General features: G+C 39.6%; 1 protein-coding gene across 2 annotated transcripts in view; it reads left to right on the top strand.

Annotated features, from left to right (window-relative positions):
- Window positions 1-18,443, top strand: part of dock2 (dedicator of cytokinesis 2) — a 92,168-nt gene that overhangs the window by 21,953 nt on the left and 51,772 nt on the right. For both annotated transcript variants that reach the window (XM_079557362.1, XM_079557361.1), the window contains exons 18-25: window positions 254-351; window positions 426-515; window positions 657-757; window positions 2,303-2,437; window positions 5,225-5,333; window positions 5,737-5,807; window positions 7,947-8,053; window positions 17,648-17,790. In XM_079557362.1, the coding sequence (XP_079413488.1) occupies window positions 254-351; window positions 426-515; window positions 657-757; window positions 2,303-2,437; window positions 5,225-5,333; window positions 5,737-5,807; window positions 7,947-8,053; window positions 17,648-17,790 (854 nt within the window). The remainder of the gene's footprint in view (window positions 1-253; window positions 352-425; window positions 516-656; window positions 758-2,302; window positions 2,438-5,224; window positions 5,334-5,736; window positions 5,808-7,946; window positions 8,054-17,647; window positions 17,791-18,443) is intronic.

An 18,443-nucleotide genomic window follows, 5' to 3' on the forward strand; every position in this document is an offset into this window, starting at 1 on the left:
CTTAAAAAGAATTAATGGCTACAAAACACAGCCAATCATTTTCATGTGTGAAATTCTTGTCTTGATGAATACTTGATGTAGCGGCATTTCATTTGCAGATATACAAAAATATAATCAATTCAAGAATACAGATTTAAAGAGTTGTGACATTTATAGTGTATTGCATATACATTTTTATACTAGCGTTACGCTTGTTAATTTTTGCACATTTAGTTTCACACTTCATACCTCATAAGCTGCATATTCTTTATAGTTGGTTTGCTGGGGTTGCTCAAGTGGAGGACTCGCCCGGAGCTTCTCAAAGAAAACCTTGAGAAACTGAAAATTATTGATGGTGAAGAGGTTGTGAAGGTCAGTGGGTTTGGTTAGTGCTTATGGAGTCTGTACTCACAGTAACTCTAAATCTCGTTGTGCGTTGTATGCAGTTTCTTCAGGACACACTGGATGCCCTTTTCAACATCATGATGGAGCACTCTCAAACGGACGACTATGACATCCTTGTATTCGATGCTTTGGTAAGTGTGTGTGTGAATCTGTGGTAGTTTGACAAGTCTCTTATGTGTACACCCTCGCTGACACTGCTCCACGCTTGTAAATAAAAATGTCCATCACTATAACGTACAGTAGACAATGTTGCACTTTTGTGAATTTTCCAGATACATATTATAGGGCTCATCGCTGACAGGAAGTTTCAACACTTCAACACAGTGCTGGAAGCGTATATCAAACAGCATTTCAGCGCTACACTGGCTTACAAGTAAGTCACTCCCTGATGTTTCGTCTAAGTCTCTCCCATTTCTGTGCATCAATATGGCATTTTGACATTTCCACGATTACTACTGTTACTGCTGCAACTGTCCGCAAAGCTGATACAGTATGAATGCATTCTCAGTTTGTATAGACAATTATGAATTTGAGTCCAATTCATAACACTTCTGTGCGTTGTATCGTTGGTCGCATTGGCACACACATCTTATATTTTTTACTATCAGAACCTGGGCGGCCTTTAATAAAGTCTGTGTGACCAACATGAATCAGATGTCCAATGCATTCAAATAAGTAAAAATATTTGGAACATTTTGGAGAGCACCTTGATGACTGTGATTCTGAGATACATTGTGGCTCCTAATCCTGTTCTTGGTGCTCTGAAAGTACCACTTTGATTGCTTTCTGACAGGGGAGAACTGGGGTGCTGGGTTTGGAGGAACTGTTTCAGCTCCTGCTCTGGGGGTAGTACTTTCCAGTCAGAACAGGAACTCTTTGGGGATGTGGTTACATTTGGCATTTATGTTTAAATAGTGATTAAAATGCACAATTCAGCAACTAATTTCATGCCAGTTAGACTTCTACTTTCATCCTCGACGTGTGAAGCTCCTCTTTGTTGTTTTTTTATATCATAAAAGGAAGTGATACAACTCCGTGAATCCTTGTTTTTCTCTGAACTCCCTTTACTACTGAAGTTGTGCAGTGCAAACACGAGCAGAAGGGATGGGGAGTTCCCGTGACTGAAGACTGTTCCCGGAACATCGAGTGCGATAACAATAACATAGCGATACATTGTGTAGCACAATGTCTACCTGTTCTTTCACATCCCCATTATTTGACGACCACTTTTTATTCCTATACCCCACTTTCGTTTACACGTCCCAGCTGCCAGCATGTTTCACCCTCCACAAATGAAGAGGGTCAACCACAGCTTCCTGGCTGTTTAGCTAGAGGTGTTTAGATTTCAACATTCTCGCTGAGTTGTAAACAATCTCCTTGAAAGAAATAGTCAATACATGAACCAAAGGGTTTCTGCTGACACTGTAACTGTGTTTAAATCTTACCCGCCGACACAGAGCCCAAAAGACTGAAACGGCATGATATACGTATTATGACTTGTGTAGGTAGGTCATAAAATTATCCACAGCTCCCCGTACACCAAAATCTCAAAAGCACTTAAGTTATTTATGGATAAAAGCCCTGCAGGGAGTGCCTGTGTCTGGGAATGGCTGTTATTTACCATCCGTCTCTGGGTATCTCTTAACATCAGTAAAAGGTACATCTGTTGAGGTGTGAAATACTATTTGGCCATTTTCACTGCCTCCTCCTGGTTTCCAATCGCATGTTATTTTCAGTCTCCTGCGCTTTTCGCTCATGCATCAAAAAAGAAGATTTGCATTTTTATCACGGGAACTGACTTACAGTTTTGCCTGCATTGTTGAGTTTCATGACTTGCTCCTAATGTGTATATTTAATTTTTCTTGTTCACCATAATGTCTCTTGGGAAATTGTGTCATTCATGTCATTTTCTATCCAGGAAGCTGATGTCTGTGCTGAAGAGATACCTCGACGTGTCCAGTCGAGGGGAACAGTGCGAGCCCATCCTCCGAACTCTAAAAGCCCTGGAGTACATCTTCAAGTTTATTGTGCGCTCACGGATGCTCTATTCCCAGTAAGTGTTGGGCCAGCTTATTAATAATGCATTTGCAATTTTAAGATTTTGAGCCACCCTGTAAGGCTTCCTTTTGCCCCATATTTTCAATTTTAGTAGCAACCAGAAGTACCACTACGTTTTACAGCTCTGTCCTGAATTCGGTATTGAAGGTGCATAACAGTGTGGCTTGTGGATTAAGTACATCATTTGTTTCCTCCTCTTTAACTTTGATGTGTTTAAGTGATTGGTAGTTGTTGGAGAGGCAGCTACGTTTACGTTTTCTATTTATCAATGTTATAAATAGAATATACTGAAGGTATATTATTATAACTTCAAGGGAAAAAAACTGCATCCTAATTACTTGTGGGCTTATCTTAATTGCTTTGAACTTCCCTGTTGTGGGACAAAGCCGCACTATTGAAAAACATGTCCTCACAGCACACTGACGGAGAAATCTTAAAGTAATGCTTTTTGACGCCCCCCTGAGAGAAGAGCTGCTGATTACAGCACTAATGTCCCTAATACGCATTGATGATGAAGTGCAGTGTGTAGTGGACCTAATGATGGGGCAGGGATGCTGATGGAGCAGACAGTGGAAGACCAGCCGCAGACAAACCTCCAACACAAGAGACTTATGACACTCCTGGTACCGATCCAAGCGCTGCTCCATTCGATAAGCGTAAACACCATTTATAACTGCGGCTCACAAGTTGATGCTGACAAGTCAAAATCCCTGTCTACTATTTTATCCTATGTACGCCTGTGGGTTACTTTAGGCTTCCCCTGCCAAAGGTACTTTCACAGGTGTCATCTACAATGGCCAAAAGGGATGTTTTGGGTTATTTTTCTGAATAGAAAGGAAGCATTTTGAAATGGGGAGACTGAAAAACATTTCCATATGAAAGTCAAGCCTCACATTGGTTTGAATGTGTACTAAATTTGGTGATCGAGTTATCTGCTAGTCGGAAACACAGGTTAAAATTGAGCAAAATCCACTTGGCATCAAAATATCAATGTCTGAGTAAATGCATTATATTTATATTGTTTTATATAGGCCTTTTTTCCACTATGATGTAGTTCTCTAGGTCTATTATATGGACTCAAACACTGGCTTCCCTTCAGCAGACCTATATCAACAGGAAAGAAAATCACACTTTTTCTCAACTGTGAATGCCTTTACCTCCTCTACACAAAAATACTTCACTCCACGTTCCTGTTTTGGCCTTGTAATTGCAAGAGAAAATGATGATACTGTAGTTGGACTACAAATGGTCTTTATTTTCTAGTGGTATATAGTGATATCTACCTGAAAAATACCTGACAGTATGTTGGACACTTGGATAGATGTTGCTCTTTCCTTCACCTTTCCTCTGTCCTTCATGCTCCAGCTTTTGGTTGGTCTAGTTTATGTTTCTTCCCTGGAGCAGCAGTATGCTCTCTTTTTCTCCCCAGTGCATCTCGCCCTGCGTCCTTTCTCTTTTCACCGTGACTATATCTTTAAAAAATAAGTCCCTTCTTCTCAAAAATCTGACGTCTCCTGTCGTCACATCTATTTGCTTTAGATTTTGTGTAATATTTCGCCTAGTTCTCATTCATCTGTCTGGCGATGAGAGAGTAACACGATTTGAAATATAACCGCTGACAAATTGTAGAATACTGAAATGAATCTCTTCCACGCCCAGCCTTCATCAAACCCTAATTCACTTTATTCAATTTTATCGCAGACATTTTAAAGCCCTTGTTGCACTCTTTGTCATTCACGGCCTCGTCTGCAATTCTCATCTGTTTTTCCCTCCTCCATCTGTCATGAATATTATTTGCTGAACCAACCATCACTCCCATTGCGGACTTACGCTTTGTGGACTTTACAAATAGGACAGCGGGGGTTGAAAGGGGCTGAAGGGCAGGTGGGGACATTTAGCAGAGAGTCGAAACCGGGACTCGAACCCTCAACGCTGAGGTCTTCTGTGCACGTGGCAGCGGCACTTGTATATATTGTGGTCCATTTTGCTGCTTTTGCTACTGTTATATCCAGTGGATGAACAAGTTGTCTTAATATGTCCGCCCATGCCATACATCTTTAAAACCTCCCTGCATAAGAACTGTATTAAAACAAAGTGAGAACGAGCTACATCATAATTATCCCCAGTGATGGAGAACTCCCACGCTTTCCACGCACCGTTAGGCTGGATTAGACAGGACAATCAGAACTCTACCCTGTAAAAGCCAGTGATAATACCTTGTGTTTTATGGCCTAATCCTAGCCCACTTGCTAAATTCAGCACGTGGTAATCCCTCCCTCTGGCGCTCATAACTCCTATTGTAATTAATGGCCACATAGCTCTATTGAATCCCGGTGAGATAGAGAGGACAATGGACGGTTCACAGGTGGAGGGAAAAAAGCATTTGGGATGCAATTTATCAACGCTAAAAATACATATTCTTTCAAAGTTCAACCTTTGCAACGCAAAAGCAGAAAAGATGGATGCATTCGTCACTTCATTTCATTTTGGCCTGTGTCTTACAATATTTCCACAGCAATTTATTGTTGTGTGATGTGATTTCAGTGATGTGAGATTGTGTCCCAGCTCCAACAATTTACCGATTGTCTCTGCTCCTCTTCAGTTCAGCTCCTTAAACACTGCAGTGTCATGTCAAATAAAGCCTGCCGATCGATAAATAAGAAAGCTGGACTATTAACAACATTATTCTAATATTGCTATTTTTTATGCTTTTATGCTTCTACTCTGTATATTTGGAGTAAGTCAGGCACGCTGCATATTAACAGTTGTATTTATGTCCTAGGCTGTACGAGGGGAAAGAGCAAGCTGAGTTTGAAGACTCTTTGAAGAGACTCTTTGAATCCATCAACAACCTGATGAAGACAGACTACACCACCACTCTGCTCAACAGGGTAAATGCTTACACACTCCCCTTCAACTGGTTATGTATTTCTATTTCCTTCTATCCGTTGATTGTTTGGGGACAAGTACAAATCTTGCATTGGAAAATGTAGCCCACGAATTTCACTTTATGCGGATACAGTAGTATAACAATAATGGTTGTGATTTGTGTGGCATTTTTATCGCATCCCGAAGATCTTAACTGTTTGACATTCAATTTCAGTCCTCACCCACACTCCGTCATAAGCTATACACTCAATCCTTACATATAGACAGATTCCTATTTACGTTTTGTGTAGAAGTGAAGTATAACCTGCCTAATCCTGCAGCTGTGTCTTCTGTAAACATAGAAAAAAACATGTACAATATGTAATTCTGGTATTTAATTAACCCCATATTGTAATGTGTCTACAGGTTGCTGCCCTGAAATACCTACCGACAGTGCTCCAAGATGTTGAGAAGGTTTTTGATGGTAAACTGCTCAGGTGAGCCTCTATTTATGCCTGTATGATTTACCTAGGTAAAGATCATCCGGGCATCCATTAATGCTATGTTCCCCCTTGCCACTCACTTGCCACATTTCCTCATCATGGCCTCATTAGTTTACTGAATAATTAAAAGGTTTGACCTGTCAGCTTCGTTGTTCATTATGGTCTGACCCCCCGTGACCTGTGTCTTTGCTATTTATGTGCCTCGCTCACATCTGCCATACCAACTCCCGAAATGAAAACATGCCAACACAGTGTCACCAAGCTGCTACCTCTAACACCTGTCCAGAAACACCAGTTGAAAGGCAATAAGTCGGTCCGCTTATTCTTTTCATATGCAGTGGCTAAGACCATTTTCAGACCTCTTTCAATTATTTACATTTTTCTTATGCATGAGTCTGATTTTAAAGTCAAATTTCTCTATAACAATGACAGGGGAAATGCGTATAATGCAAATCTATGTTTCCTCCTATGTTTTATACTCGGAGTAGTGTTTTGCTTTGTTCACACAGTTTTGAGTAATCCTGTTTACTTTAGCCAGTTTTGTTCTTGTGCTAAAGTGATCTGATCTTTATAAGCTTTCAGTCGTCCTGGAGTTTTTCATAGATTAAGGTTCCTGAATCGTCTTTACTCTGTAGTTTAAGTGCAGTACCAAAGGTAGAACTGAGCAGTTCTCTTCTCATACTGCGTTCATCATGGCGCCATTGACTTGTTAGCAAAAAAATAGCTTGTGTCATATTTTTATTGCATGCAATTCCCCCTGCTGTCAGCAGAGGCTGCTCTAAGCAACATGCAAGCTCCCTAAATTAAACATTTTCAGTATCTTACTTCGCATACTAACAAGGGTATGAATATGTCCTGAACCCTATGTACAATTATTTATTTATTTTTAGTCTTTTTTTTTTATTGCATGCTACCATACACGCTCACTCTAAGACTGAACTTAAGGGCTGGGTCGCCTTTGAATATTTGATCAGAAGTGCCCAAGGCTAAGACAAGCAGTGTGAATACCAATCACGGAGTGAGAGGTGGACATCAAAGCTTTGTAGTACCTCTTGTGTCGTCTTTTAAAGCGTCTAACCCACCAGCAGTGTTGAAGTATGCTGAGTATGGGTAATATAGAGTAAAAGCACTGGTTTAATGTTAGGTAATTAAAAATCATATGTATTGTGCAAATATAAACTAGCCTGAAAATAGCACTTATGTAATGGTTCAGCAATAAGGCAATAAATCATCAGATCTCTTGGTTCACGCCTTTATACTGTTAAGTTCAATGTGCAATTTGTCCACTCTTTACTTTGATTAGTCATTTTGAAGAGCTACATTGTGCTTGCTGCACTGGTGGGGCTCTGTACTCATGAAATTCAACATCAAAATCAGGTTGAACATGGTACTTAAGTGTCAGAGCTGTGCTTTGTCTATAATCACTGAAAGTGCTTGGACAGATTGTGTGGCAGAGTTTGGGGCGATGAAGCAAAGTGGTGGACAGAAAACAAATGAAGATCAAATGGTTGCCATGCTCTAAGCGTTCAATCTTACTAAGTGGCTCCTGCACTCTCAACCAGCCTTTTTAATTATTCTAAAATGGTATTTGGGTTCAGGCTCTACCTGTGTCTTCATTAGAGCGTGTTTAGTCCACATCTAATTTTTTATTCTCACACGGCCAAACTCATTACTCACCAAATAGTACAAAGGCAAGAATACATTATCTTGCATAAAATTATGGTTTTGGAAATACAGTGTTACGAGTACCTACCAAAAAAGAAAGACAGACAGTTTACTGTAAAGGAAACTGTTACTGTTCTGTACTGTTAACATGTAGGCCATATGACAGGGCAGACTATACATTTCACAAAAAGACATAGTTAAACCTAAAATGTATTTAGTTTTTCTGGCTGTATCACTTCTTCATTGAAAAAGGCACAGTATGTGATGAATGAAGAGGTTAACCTTCCATTATTGTCGTCTTGCAACCTTGTCCTAGTCTGCAGTGCTGCATAGTGTAGATGTTACATGGCGTCCAAAAGATAGAAAGAACGAATGATAAAGCTTACATATCTTCTGTGTATTTTGTATTCAGTAATATTCAATAATAAATGTTTACCAAGCATAACCATCAACATTTTTCTCTCTCAGTCAGTTGTTGCACGACTTCTACTCCTGCATTCCTCCTGAGAAACTCCAGAAACACAAAGTGCTGTCCATGACTGAGATTGTGAGCAGCCATCTCTTCCAAAAGCAAGGTCGGTCTTCTGTTTTTGCACAAAATATTGAACATCCTTATTCTATCCTATCCTATCCTATCCTTATGTGGTTACAGATCATTTGTTTAAATTGTCATAGATTTTTACTTTTACTTCAACGGAAGAAAGCTAAAAGGTCCAGTGTAATATAAGGTGCAACAAAGCAATTCGCCATGATGCTAAATCTGACCATAGCATTGTACTAAAGCCTATACTTCATCATTTATCATTTACTGCTAAATTGAAGCCTGTAGACACCCCAGACCTGCAAAGTTACATTCTCCAAAAAAACATGAACTAAGTATGGTTTTGTAATGGGTTCCTCTGTTGATGACCAGGCTGTGGTGAATGATAGATCCAGCTCAGAAAAATGTGTAAGATCCAGTCTTGGTCATTATCCAGCTTTGTTTCCAAAACAGTACAAGGGTAATGTTGTACAGGAACAGCCCAAACACGAGCCTCAAATCAAATGTGCTGCTCTGTGCGTGTTTTAACGGCCGTCTAGACAAGTGACAGTGCACTGCAATTTTTTATTTTATTTTTTTTACTTTTGAGTTCTACCAATTTGTTTTCTATTTAGTTTTTTGCATTGTGAGGCCAGGGGTATATTTTATTATAAAGCAGCTTTGAAAAATTTGAAACAAATGGTGAACCAAGCACGCTTTTTGTGGCACTCAAGCGGCATCATTGTCATCACTTTGTGTTTGTGCTGAGAATAAGTTCATTAATGCTTTACAATTTATACTGCCTAATAATGAACATTTAGGCTATTTTATTTCAAAGCCAACTTATTATATATATGATGCACCAAGCTGTGGGTGCTGCACCGTGAACCGAACCAAACCGTGAGATAGCTGAACCTTACACCCCTACACTATACTTATTTCGTCCACACCGGGCAGCTTTTTATTTGAGGTTTATGAGCAGCAACACAACTGTCTGCTCCCGGAGCTTTTTAAATGGTAGCACATACGCTGAAGCCGTTTGGTCATGCTACATTTGCTCTTATGCACTCCAGTAAACTTTTATAAGGGCATCACGACAGTCAAGATGTTCACAAATTTAATACAAAATTGCTCTTTTAATGTTTAGCTACAAGTCCCGTTTGGTACTCATTTAAAGCTTTCTTAACTCCCAAGGTCATGTCACTCTGGTGAGTTTCACAGCTGCAATCAAATGTAATACAGGCTGATTACCATGACAGTGATGTTTGGGTTGTTTTTGTGGCAACAGAAGAGCAACACTTGAATGAAATATAGCATGCAATCCAACTAGATAAGTTGATAGATAAGCTTTTTTCCTTGTCCCTCCCGCTCGTGCCAGAGGACAGTCCAAAATGACGGCGCCCCACAAAGTGCAACGTCACCATATCCTTTAATCTCTTCTTCATTATTGTCTCTTACAATATATTATAACGCTGACATTATTTCTTGATATTTTTATGTCTCTTTCACTGAGGTCCCATCCTGTAATAGGTTGTCCTCCACAGGGGCACACTGGGACATGGATTGTTGACGTACTTTTCATTTAGTAGCGTTTGAACGACAGCTCCATGTGTATGTGCTGAGCACAGACTTCATGATGCGGCGTGACTGCAGTTTCAATGTCAAATGTCAGGTTCAAGAGGAGAAAATGCATCCTGTCATTGTTTTATCACTTTCCTTTCCCGTTCACACTGGCATCACAATCAGAGCAGAGCAAACACAATCACTGTTATTATCATCAGTGCTCCTGCTCACATGCACTGTCCTGTTTGACACTGCAATCCCACACAGCTTTTGTACAGAAAAATACTCTTATGGACAAGATGAACGGCTGGATTTCATTTGCAATTTATTCACACAAAATGTAAACTGCCTTGAATCATGAAAGCCCAGGGTCACTGCAAAATATCAAGTTGTCTCGACTAAGCAGTGGCTCTTAAGTAAGTCTAAATAAACCAGGTTCAAACATAGTCTCGGCACTTGAATTAATCATTAGGTAATTACAGTTTCAAATGATTTTTAAAAGTCACTGGTTATTCCCTGTCTCTTTGTATTGATTGTTGCTCCAATTGTTCATTTCCTCATGGTGTGACCGATGAGCTCAACACACTCAGAGAGAGAGAGGACACATGAAACATAATAGACACTTGTACATGGGTATGCCTACATAATCCAAGGCATAGCCCAGGCGACTGCCTTTGAGAAATATGGTAAGGCTATCCCTTCAGAGGCCTGAGTGTGCTCAGTGTCTTTTTTGGGAATATGGCTGGCCGCGAGGGCAAACAACATCATAAAATAATGACAACTGGATGGGGGTCAGGAGACAGACACAGCAATGGGGAAGATGGATGATGAAGCAATGTGAAAGAGGCAAGAATGTGTAAACAAGGGATGTGATTACAAACAGGCCACAGGTTGGAGGTGGTTCAGATGGAAACAAAATAGCACAAGATCTGGAAAAAGAGCTAATCAGAAGAAGACACTGGACTTATTTTGTCATCAAACTTTGCTGAATTGATCCATTCCATTTATTTGGAACCTGCTCAGACTGAAATCTATCTCCTGGCCAGAGAGCTGTCTGCACCCCCCACCAGCTCCAGTGATAGATTTCTTATTTATTCATTGCTTCATTTGCACATTGGTCATTTACAGTCGTTTCTATCCAGACCCATGCTTTTCAAAATGAGCGATGACATCCTGTGAAATTGAGATGCATTGGGATTCTAATCAGGCCTGTTTGTAGAGATTTGATTTGGTCAAGAGGCTGAAGTATGTTGGAGATTTCTATTATATATATATATAATGGCTAATGGCCCCGTGTCCTATCGCTGCTCTGCGCTACATATTTAATAGGCTCACCTGTCGCTGGACCAGTGTCTGGGGAACTGTCAGACCCCTGTCAGTGCAACAGCTCAGCACAGGTCTGTTTGTGTGAGGGATCGGTCTAACATTGTGCCATTACTTTCATTTCATTCTCCAATTTGATGAAAATAAAGCCTTTTGGCATTTGACTCCAAACTGTACAAAATACAACAATATTGTTAGCCACATAGCATAATTGCCAAAGTCATCAACATTGAAACATGGTCTAGGCAATCATGCTATGTGGCTAATGTTATGTAAGTTCAGTATTACATGCCTATGTGATTTAAACGCGCCTCCCGTACACAGTGATGCACATTTGGATAATCACTTTTTTCACCAAACTATTTAATATTTTAATATTTTGTAATATAATCTTCACACAAATCATCAAATCAGCTCCTACAAAATCCCGGTTCTAAATATAAAAGCATGTGTATATGCAGTACAGTACTGCAGTGTCATGACTGGTGCTTCTGTGAACTTCGTTTTGAAGGAATGGATTTGTTCAAGTTGAACCAAACTGTTTCACTGAAGCAGCATCCTGGGATTACAGACTTGGCAGCGCACAGTCTATGCAAATAAACCCTCACATGGTGCATATGCACCCTCATCCCGTCATATGGATTAATCTTTTTCTGACTAAATTAAATTTACAGGCAATGTCATGGCTCAATTTAGGCAAATTATGCCTTGCCCCGAACAGTGTGACAGATTGAGAGCAGCCGCTCAGATAAAGGAAAAAGATCAGGGCGAGCAAAGAGCAGGCTTACACAGGGATGAGTCTGTCATTTTGTTTGCCGTCTAATTTTCTAAAGCTGGTCAAAGCTCCAAATACACTGCACTGAACTGAGCGTCTGTCTGTAAAGAAAGCAGATTAAAGAAGCGAAACTCAAGTAAACAAGTTGTAAACAAAGCAGCTTTTCATTGTTTCATTGGGGTTGACAGCAGCAGTGTTTCTCACATTGTTTAGAGTGTGCTGACTTAACAGATGCCTGTTGTCTGATGAATATGGGCAACTCGTGGACTGCACAGTTATTATCACACATTTAATCAGTGCTGAGCGAGCTCCCACTCTCTCCACCAATCAGCATTAGCCTCAGGTCACTTCAGGCTTTAACTATAATCACAATGACTGAGGGTTTTACTTCTGCCTCCAAAGAAGTGATAAATAACACAAATTACACGGTCTATTGCTTTAAATTAAAGATGGCTTAATAAACTCAAATTTGCAAGGAAGATGTATAATGTTTGACACATTCACCTAAGTACAATTGTTTGTTTGCACTCTCGATTGTTATTCTGCCCAAAATGGCTTTAAAATAACCCCTTAACTATGTTTACTGTGTCTATTTTAGTAAGCCCTTGATTGCTGTAGTGGAGGGTAGATCTGCAAACACAATAGATGCTGTTCTAAGAAAACAATAGTTTTTTTTTATGTAAATTAAAATCCCATAAAACACATGCATTCACAAATCATTGCAAAGAATGAATGGGACATTGTTTTCAATATTAATTGTACTGTTTTCCATATTAATCCATCATGGAGTGAGATCTTAATAGTAAGTCCTTTCTCTGCTTCCTTTTGCAGTTTGCAGCATCTCTGTGTATTACATTAACTAATGAGTTTGAGGTATACACTGTGTAGCATGGCATTATCCATAAGTTGTATTTTACTTTGACAGCTCACAAAATGTTAACAACAGAGCTTTGTGTAGCTGGCAGTAATTCATTGAACCAGTGCAGCAAATCGTTTCTTTCTTTCTCTGCCCAAACAACAAATGGATTCTTTATAACTTAATTAAGCTTTGGTGTGATGGAAAGTTTCGAGGTGTAGGGACAACTTTGTATCTGAGGAGTTGTCTAGGAAAGTCAATGAAAAATAATGAAACCTTAAATTTAGTTAATTATTGTTACCGACCTAAGTTGTTGCAAGTAAGATTAAAAGCTGTTGACTACCCCATGACTTCTACAATTCACTGTTTAGTTAAGCAACAAATAAGACAGGAAGTTTATTGTTAAGATTTTATCTACAATTGAGGAGCTTCCATCTCCCTAGCTCCCCAAAGACTTTATACATTTCTGTCAGTTTGAGGAGTCGAATTTGATTACCGTGTCACATTCATAGGCGCATTTACTCTTTGCGAATCATTTTGGCTTCGAACTGTCCAGGATTTACTCCCATTTTTATGCCCCATATTTACTCAAGTGTTCTCAAAGCATAAGCAGGTCTTTGCCATTTGCAGTTGAAAGGTTTTGATGACTTCAATGTTGAATTAGCACTTGCTTTTATCCTGAAGGCCTTAACAGATGCCTGTTTGAACTTGTTATTGACATTGAGAATTCGCTGGCGTCTACCTCTTTGTCGCTGGATTGCACTTTGCAGGGTGTGTGAGATGTGAAATTATCTGTCACAAGAAGGACACTACATCTTAAATGTGTTCAGACAGTTTGGGCCCCGAAAATTGGAGAAAAGAATGGGGTCTAAATAAGAAATGATCGGAGGCACCTACAGTGACACGGAGCGATGGAGACGCAGATGAGACACATTTTGTCACTCCCATGCAGGGCAGCAGTTGGCGTGTTCCCAACCTCTTCTCCAGATTCTGTTGTTGTTTTTGCCTCCAAACCTCCTCATTATCATCTTCACCATCATTCCATCTTACTGCGAGCCAAAACTGACAAACAAATGGTGGCAAAGAAGAGAGATTTACATTTCCCCAAGAAAAAGGGAGTGCATCTTATTATGATGCGCTATAGTTTATGGTGTTTGGCTGTCAAATGGGGACAAATAGAGTGCAGAGGAGATGAGTTGTCTGCTGAGCCATCAGAGTTATGCTCAGTGTTGACGTGCCAGACTGCTGGCCCAAACACATTCTACGTATTCCCGTTCTTTAAACAGCGCATCAGATAATTATAGGCCACTTAATTACATAAAAGGCCACACTGCACACATTACGACACATCTATAACTCGGCAACTATATAATAAAGTAATGTGTGATAGACAAGGTACCTCACGACTTTTTATGTCAGCAGAGAATAAGTCAATGAATCATAATTATTCTTTCCTTTTTTCCCCCCAAAAAGTAGATCAATTATAGTTTGCTATGAAAAACCACTTACGGTAATAACATGGCAGCTTTTTCCTTGCATTGTTAAACTCATCGTAGCAGAATGAAACAATCCCTTATACAATCCTGAAACAACGCATGCTGCTGTTTGTCACGGCCCAATTCTTTGGACTCGCTTATGCTTCAGTTTTTACCCACTTACTCATCTCTTTGTGAAAGTGCGACTCCACAACCAGATGTCTCCATTTACTTTGAAGATTGTCCAACAGCATTTTCTGAAGACTGTCCAGTGTGGGTCTTTTATTTTCCTCGTTTGAAAACTATCTTCTTGTCTCGTCCTCTCTCTCATGGCTCTGCTTTCAGCTTTGTTTCTTGTCTTCCAAACAAGACCCTCAAAATGGTTTGAGGGTATGGATTATAGCTGTGACTGATGTTAGTCTGCCAATCCCAGCCGGATCTGTCGGATTTGAAGAAAACCCCAAAGTTTTGTCTGAAAGGCTCAGACAGAAAGGATCTAGGCCACATAACATCTTGTTGAAAAAATACATCTCTCGAGGTGAGCAGGCCTTTCGAGGTGAATGGGGTGCATAGTGTCTGTCAATCAAGTTGAAAATATTTCTCTTAATGAGAAAAATACAACATTGTATACTTATTTTTATATTAATGCTTTCCACAATGACATTTTGGTATATTTATTATTCCAGTGGAATTTTAAAAGGCTGAATTTGCACATAAAAAAAAGCTTTAGTGCTATTTAGAATAACCACTTTTCTGGTTGGAGAGCCCTGAATATATCTATGTCTTTCATCTACATGAAAGCAGTTCCTCTTTGTCAGTCAGCAGTGAGCACAGCCTGCAAGGTTCGAGACCTTTGGGAATTATGTTTAGCAATCATTTCGTCGTATAAAATGACCTCAACCTTGAGGGGATCGTGCTTACAAGTCTGAAACCTCCAGGATTAAAAAGGTCTACTCTTTGGGAACAGCTGAGGCAGCAGATATTAATGTTTCTTATGTGATTTGAGAAACACCTGGAGAGCACTACAGCAGCCCACTGTAGTTCATTATTTTTAAGCTTTTTGGAGGTGTGGTTTAACCCAGATAGAATCAAAGCAGACAACACAGACACAGTGCAGTACAATGCTGTATGTGCATGCTTTGGGATTGTTCCTGAGATGAAAAGTCGATGCTGACAGAAGAGAGTTGAAACAGTTTTGGTTTTGTTTTTCAGTGCCCGAATTCTTGCCATTTACTGTCTTGAATACTTACTGTATACTGGTCAAGTAGGAAGGGGTTTACCTTGTTTTTGGTACCACCTTTCTTCATTCCACCATTTCTATTGTAACAGACCCCTTCCTCCTAGACCGGTACATGTCCTAGCTGTCGAAGCTTCTTGCTGTTGGATGATAAAGGTCCTCCGCACAAAAACAACCCAGTACAGATGATTGCTTAAGAACCATGGTCTATGATGGAAAACTTCTACATGAAAAAGCGCTTAAATACAAACAAATAAACAAACAAAGTACTTTACACCATGATGGATCTCCTTTATTACCTAAACTGACTGTCAACTTTGATTCTTTCAAAAGTAAACAAATTAACTTTTATTTGTTATGGTCTATGGTCTAGGATTATTTTAGTCGTTGTGAGACTGATAGAGTGACTGTTGTGGTGAGGGTCGATGCTGCGGCGCGTCTCCTCAGCTTCGTTTATAATGACACTAACGAGCGTCAGTTGAAATGAGCTTTTAATGGCCTCAGTTCTACCTGCGGCTTCACTGAGAGGGATGGGCAGAGGCAGGGGGTGAAGGATGGGACAGAGCAGTCAAACAGGACAGCGAAAGAGAGAGAGAGAGAGAGAGAGAGAGAGAGAGAGAGAGAGAGAGAGAGGCGGGTGCACTTGCACTTGAAAAGAGAAATGCATATTCTGTCTGTACTTAACATCTTTGTACTTAGACCACTCTTTCAACATTTGACTTAAAATGCTAACTGTCCTATCCTATTCACTTCTGGTGATGCATGCTTTTATCTTTGGTGACCTTCTAATTGCTTTATTCTAATATGTACAAACACATAGGACAGATTTTGTTGCATTCCCTCAACTTTCTTTTTACCACACTGTCAAATGCATTAATTCAGTGTGACAAAAAACATATTCAGACGTTGCTCAATTACTTAACGACTCTAATTCATCTTCTCTGTAGATAATAGTTGCGTCACTGACATGTTAAATAACAGATAATATGATGATTAATTAGAAAGAAGGGAGCAAAAACTTGGGCTTGCAGTGATTGATGTGTTGACTTCCTGGCTGACGGAGCGGTGTTCCTGGTTGAGACTGTAAACAGACACTTGATTGATATGACTCCATTGTGGGGTTAGGCTGGATTTCTTCTTCAGGGGCCCGTGCCGTCATTATTCATGGCACTGTGGGTGCAGCTGTCTCTACAGGTGCAGCACCAAATGATTAAAGGCCTCTGGGACTCTGCATTTGCAACATTTTTGATCTTCTCATTTACAGGGAAATATGTATGTGTGTATGTATGTATGCATTTTGATCTGTAAGTCATTAGCAAATGTCCCACTTAGTTTCGTTCTAGTTCTTCATACTTGAGTACACGGTTTCTTCTATAAGTATATACGATTTTTGTAAATATTTCATAAACATTACTCTGTCCCCCGACATGAGGTAAACATTGCAGATGATTTAAATGTTGTTAATCTTTTGGTTTTCATGGTGATTTTTAAAGCAGTACTAAGTAACTGTTGCAACTTCTGGGTTGGAGTCACCATTACACACTAATAGAATCGCGAAGAAGAAACTAACAGGCTAACGGGCAAAGCTAGCTGCAGGCTAGCACCACTTAAACAGTATTTACCATAGATATCATATAATAAAAGCTAGTGGGAAGCTTTCTGGCACACAAATCATCTTATCTCGTTGAAATCTTGACAGATTTACAAACGGTTTGGTTTCTTACAAACATTTTTAACGTGGCTATATTCTGAATGCTGGAACATGTTGAAATAAAGATTTTCTTTTTTATTCATATGTATGCAGTGTCATAAGTACATCTCTGATGTTTATGACAAACCAAACTGTTTGAAAATCGGTAGAAAATTTAGCAAGTTATGGTAATTTAAAAAGTACATGCACCATAAAACACAATGTTACGAGTGAGCGAGCTCCCTGTGGCAAGATGGCCGCCGTGTGTGGACGTCGACCTCCAATGGCCAGCAGCATGTGCGAGACATCTAGCCTTTATTATATGATATCTATGGTATTTACAGCCAAGTTTGAGTGAACTAAAATTATCTCCATTGTGTAATTGGATGGACAATATCCCTCTCTCCCTTTGTCTTTTCTGTCATGAGTAAAAAACTACAACATGCTACGACACCTGCAGTGGCGCTTATGACCTCTAGGGGCATGAGATACTTAGTACTGCTTTAAGGGAAGTTATCCATTGTGAAATCAGTAAAGTCCTATCTTATAATTTCTTATTCTTGCCATTCTTATTATTTAAACAAAACATCTCAGCTTAAAGCAACCCAAGTTCAGTAATAGTTTAGAGCCTTTTTTATTTACTAAGACTGCATTCTTATATAATATATTACTTCATATATTACTTCCAAAATAATAATAATGTGTCTGTCAAAATCACTTTGTTTCACAGATTGCCGTGATATTTTGTTACCCATGATGCTGAGGGAGCTGCGTGTTGCACTAGCCAGCATGGTCGATGGACCCCATGATGAGAGGCGGAACAGTCTAGAGCTGCTCAACAACATCCTGGAAGTCCTCAGCAGAGGCAATGTGGTAAGTTGTGTCACCGCCGTCTGCTGTGAACTCTCGGTGTCATTTTCTTTTCATGTTTATCTCATCATTTTCAAAACATTTTCACCATATCAGCTTCTGCAATAGCCGTTTTGCATCTAACAGTAACACATTGGGGTCTTTCATCTGACATACTGCAGATTTACCATATTCTTTTCTGAGTCTTTAACAAAATTGACTTGAAATCTGAACAGTGACAACCAGCATTTAAAGTAGTCCCAATTTAGGCTCTCCAATAAGTGTCATTAGACCCCATGAATGAGTTCATACTTCAGTCTTCTCTCAAATGTTAAAGCTTCTGGACATGTCTGAAATGTGAGCTGAACCTTGATTTAAGACATAAATATCAAATCTATTCATGTTCTTGTCAGAAACAAATCGCAGTTACATGTTTTTCCAAAATCATTCAGCCCTAATGCAAAGATTAAAATTTATACGCAGAGTAGTAACTGTCCACCGGGTCTTTGAAGTGCCTGCACAAGGTCTACCTAATGATATGTATTCTAGAGGAGGTAGCAAATGCAACTGGGGATCTGACATTAGTATAAGGATATTGAATTTACTCCAAGTAGGTAAAGTGGAGTCAGCTTTCACCAGGGAGATTCAGCGCTGCCCTTATAAGCACCTCACAAATG

Source organism: Gobius niger (genome assembly GCF_951799975.1).
Source record: "Gobius niger genome assembly, chromosome: 5".
NCBI lineage: Eukaryota > Metazoa > Chordata > Actinopteri > Gobiiformes > Gobiidae > Gobius > Gobius niger.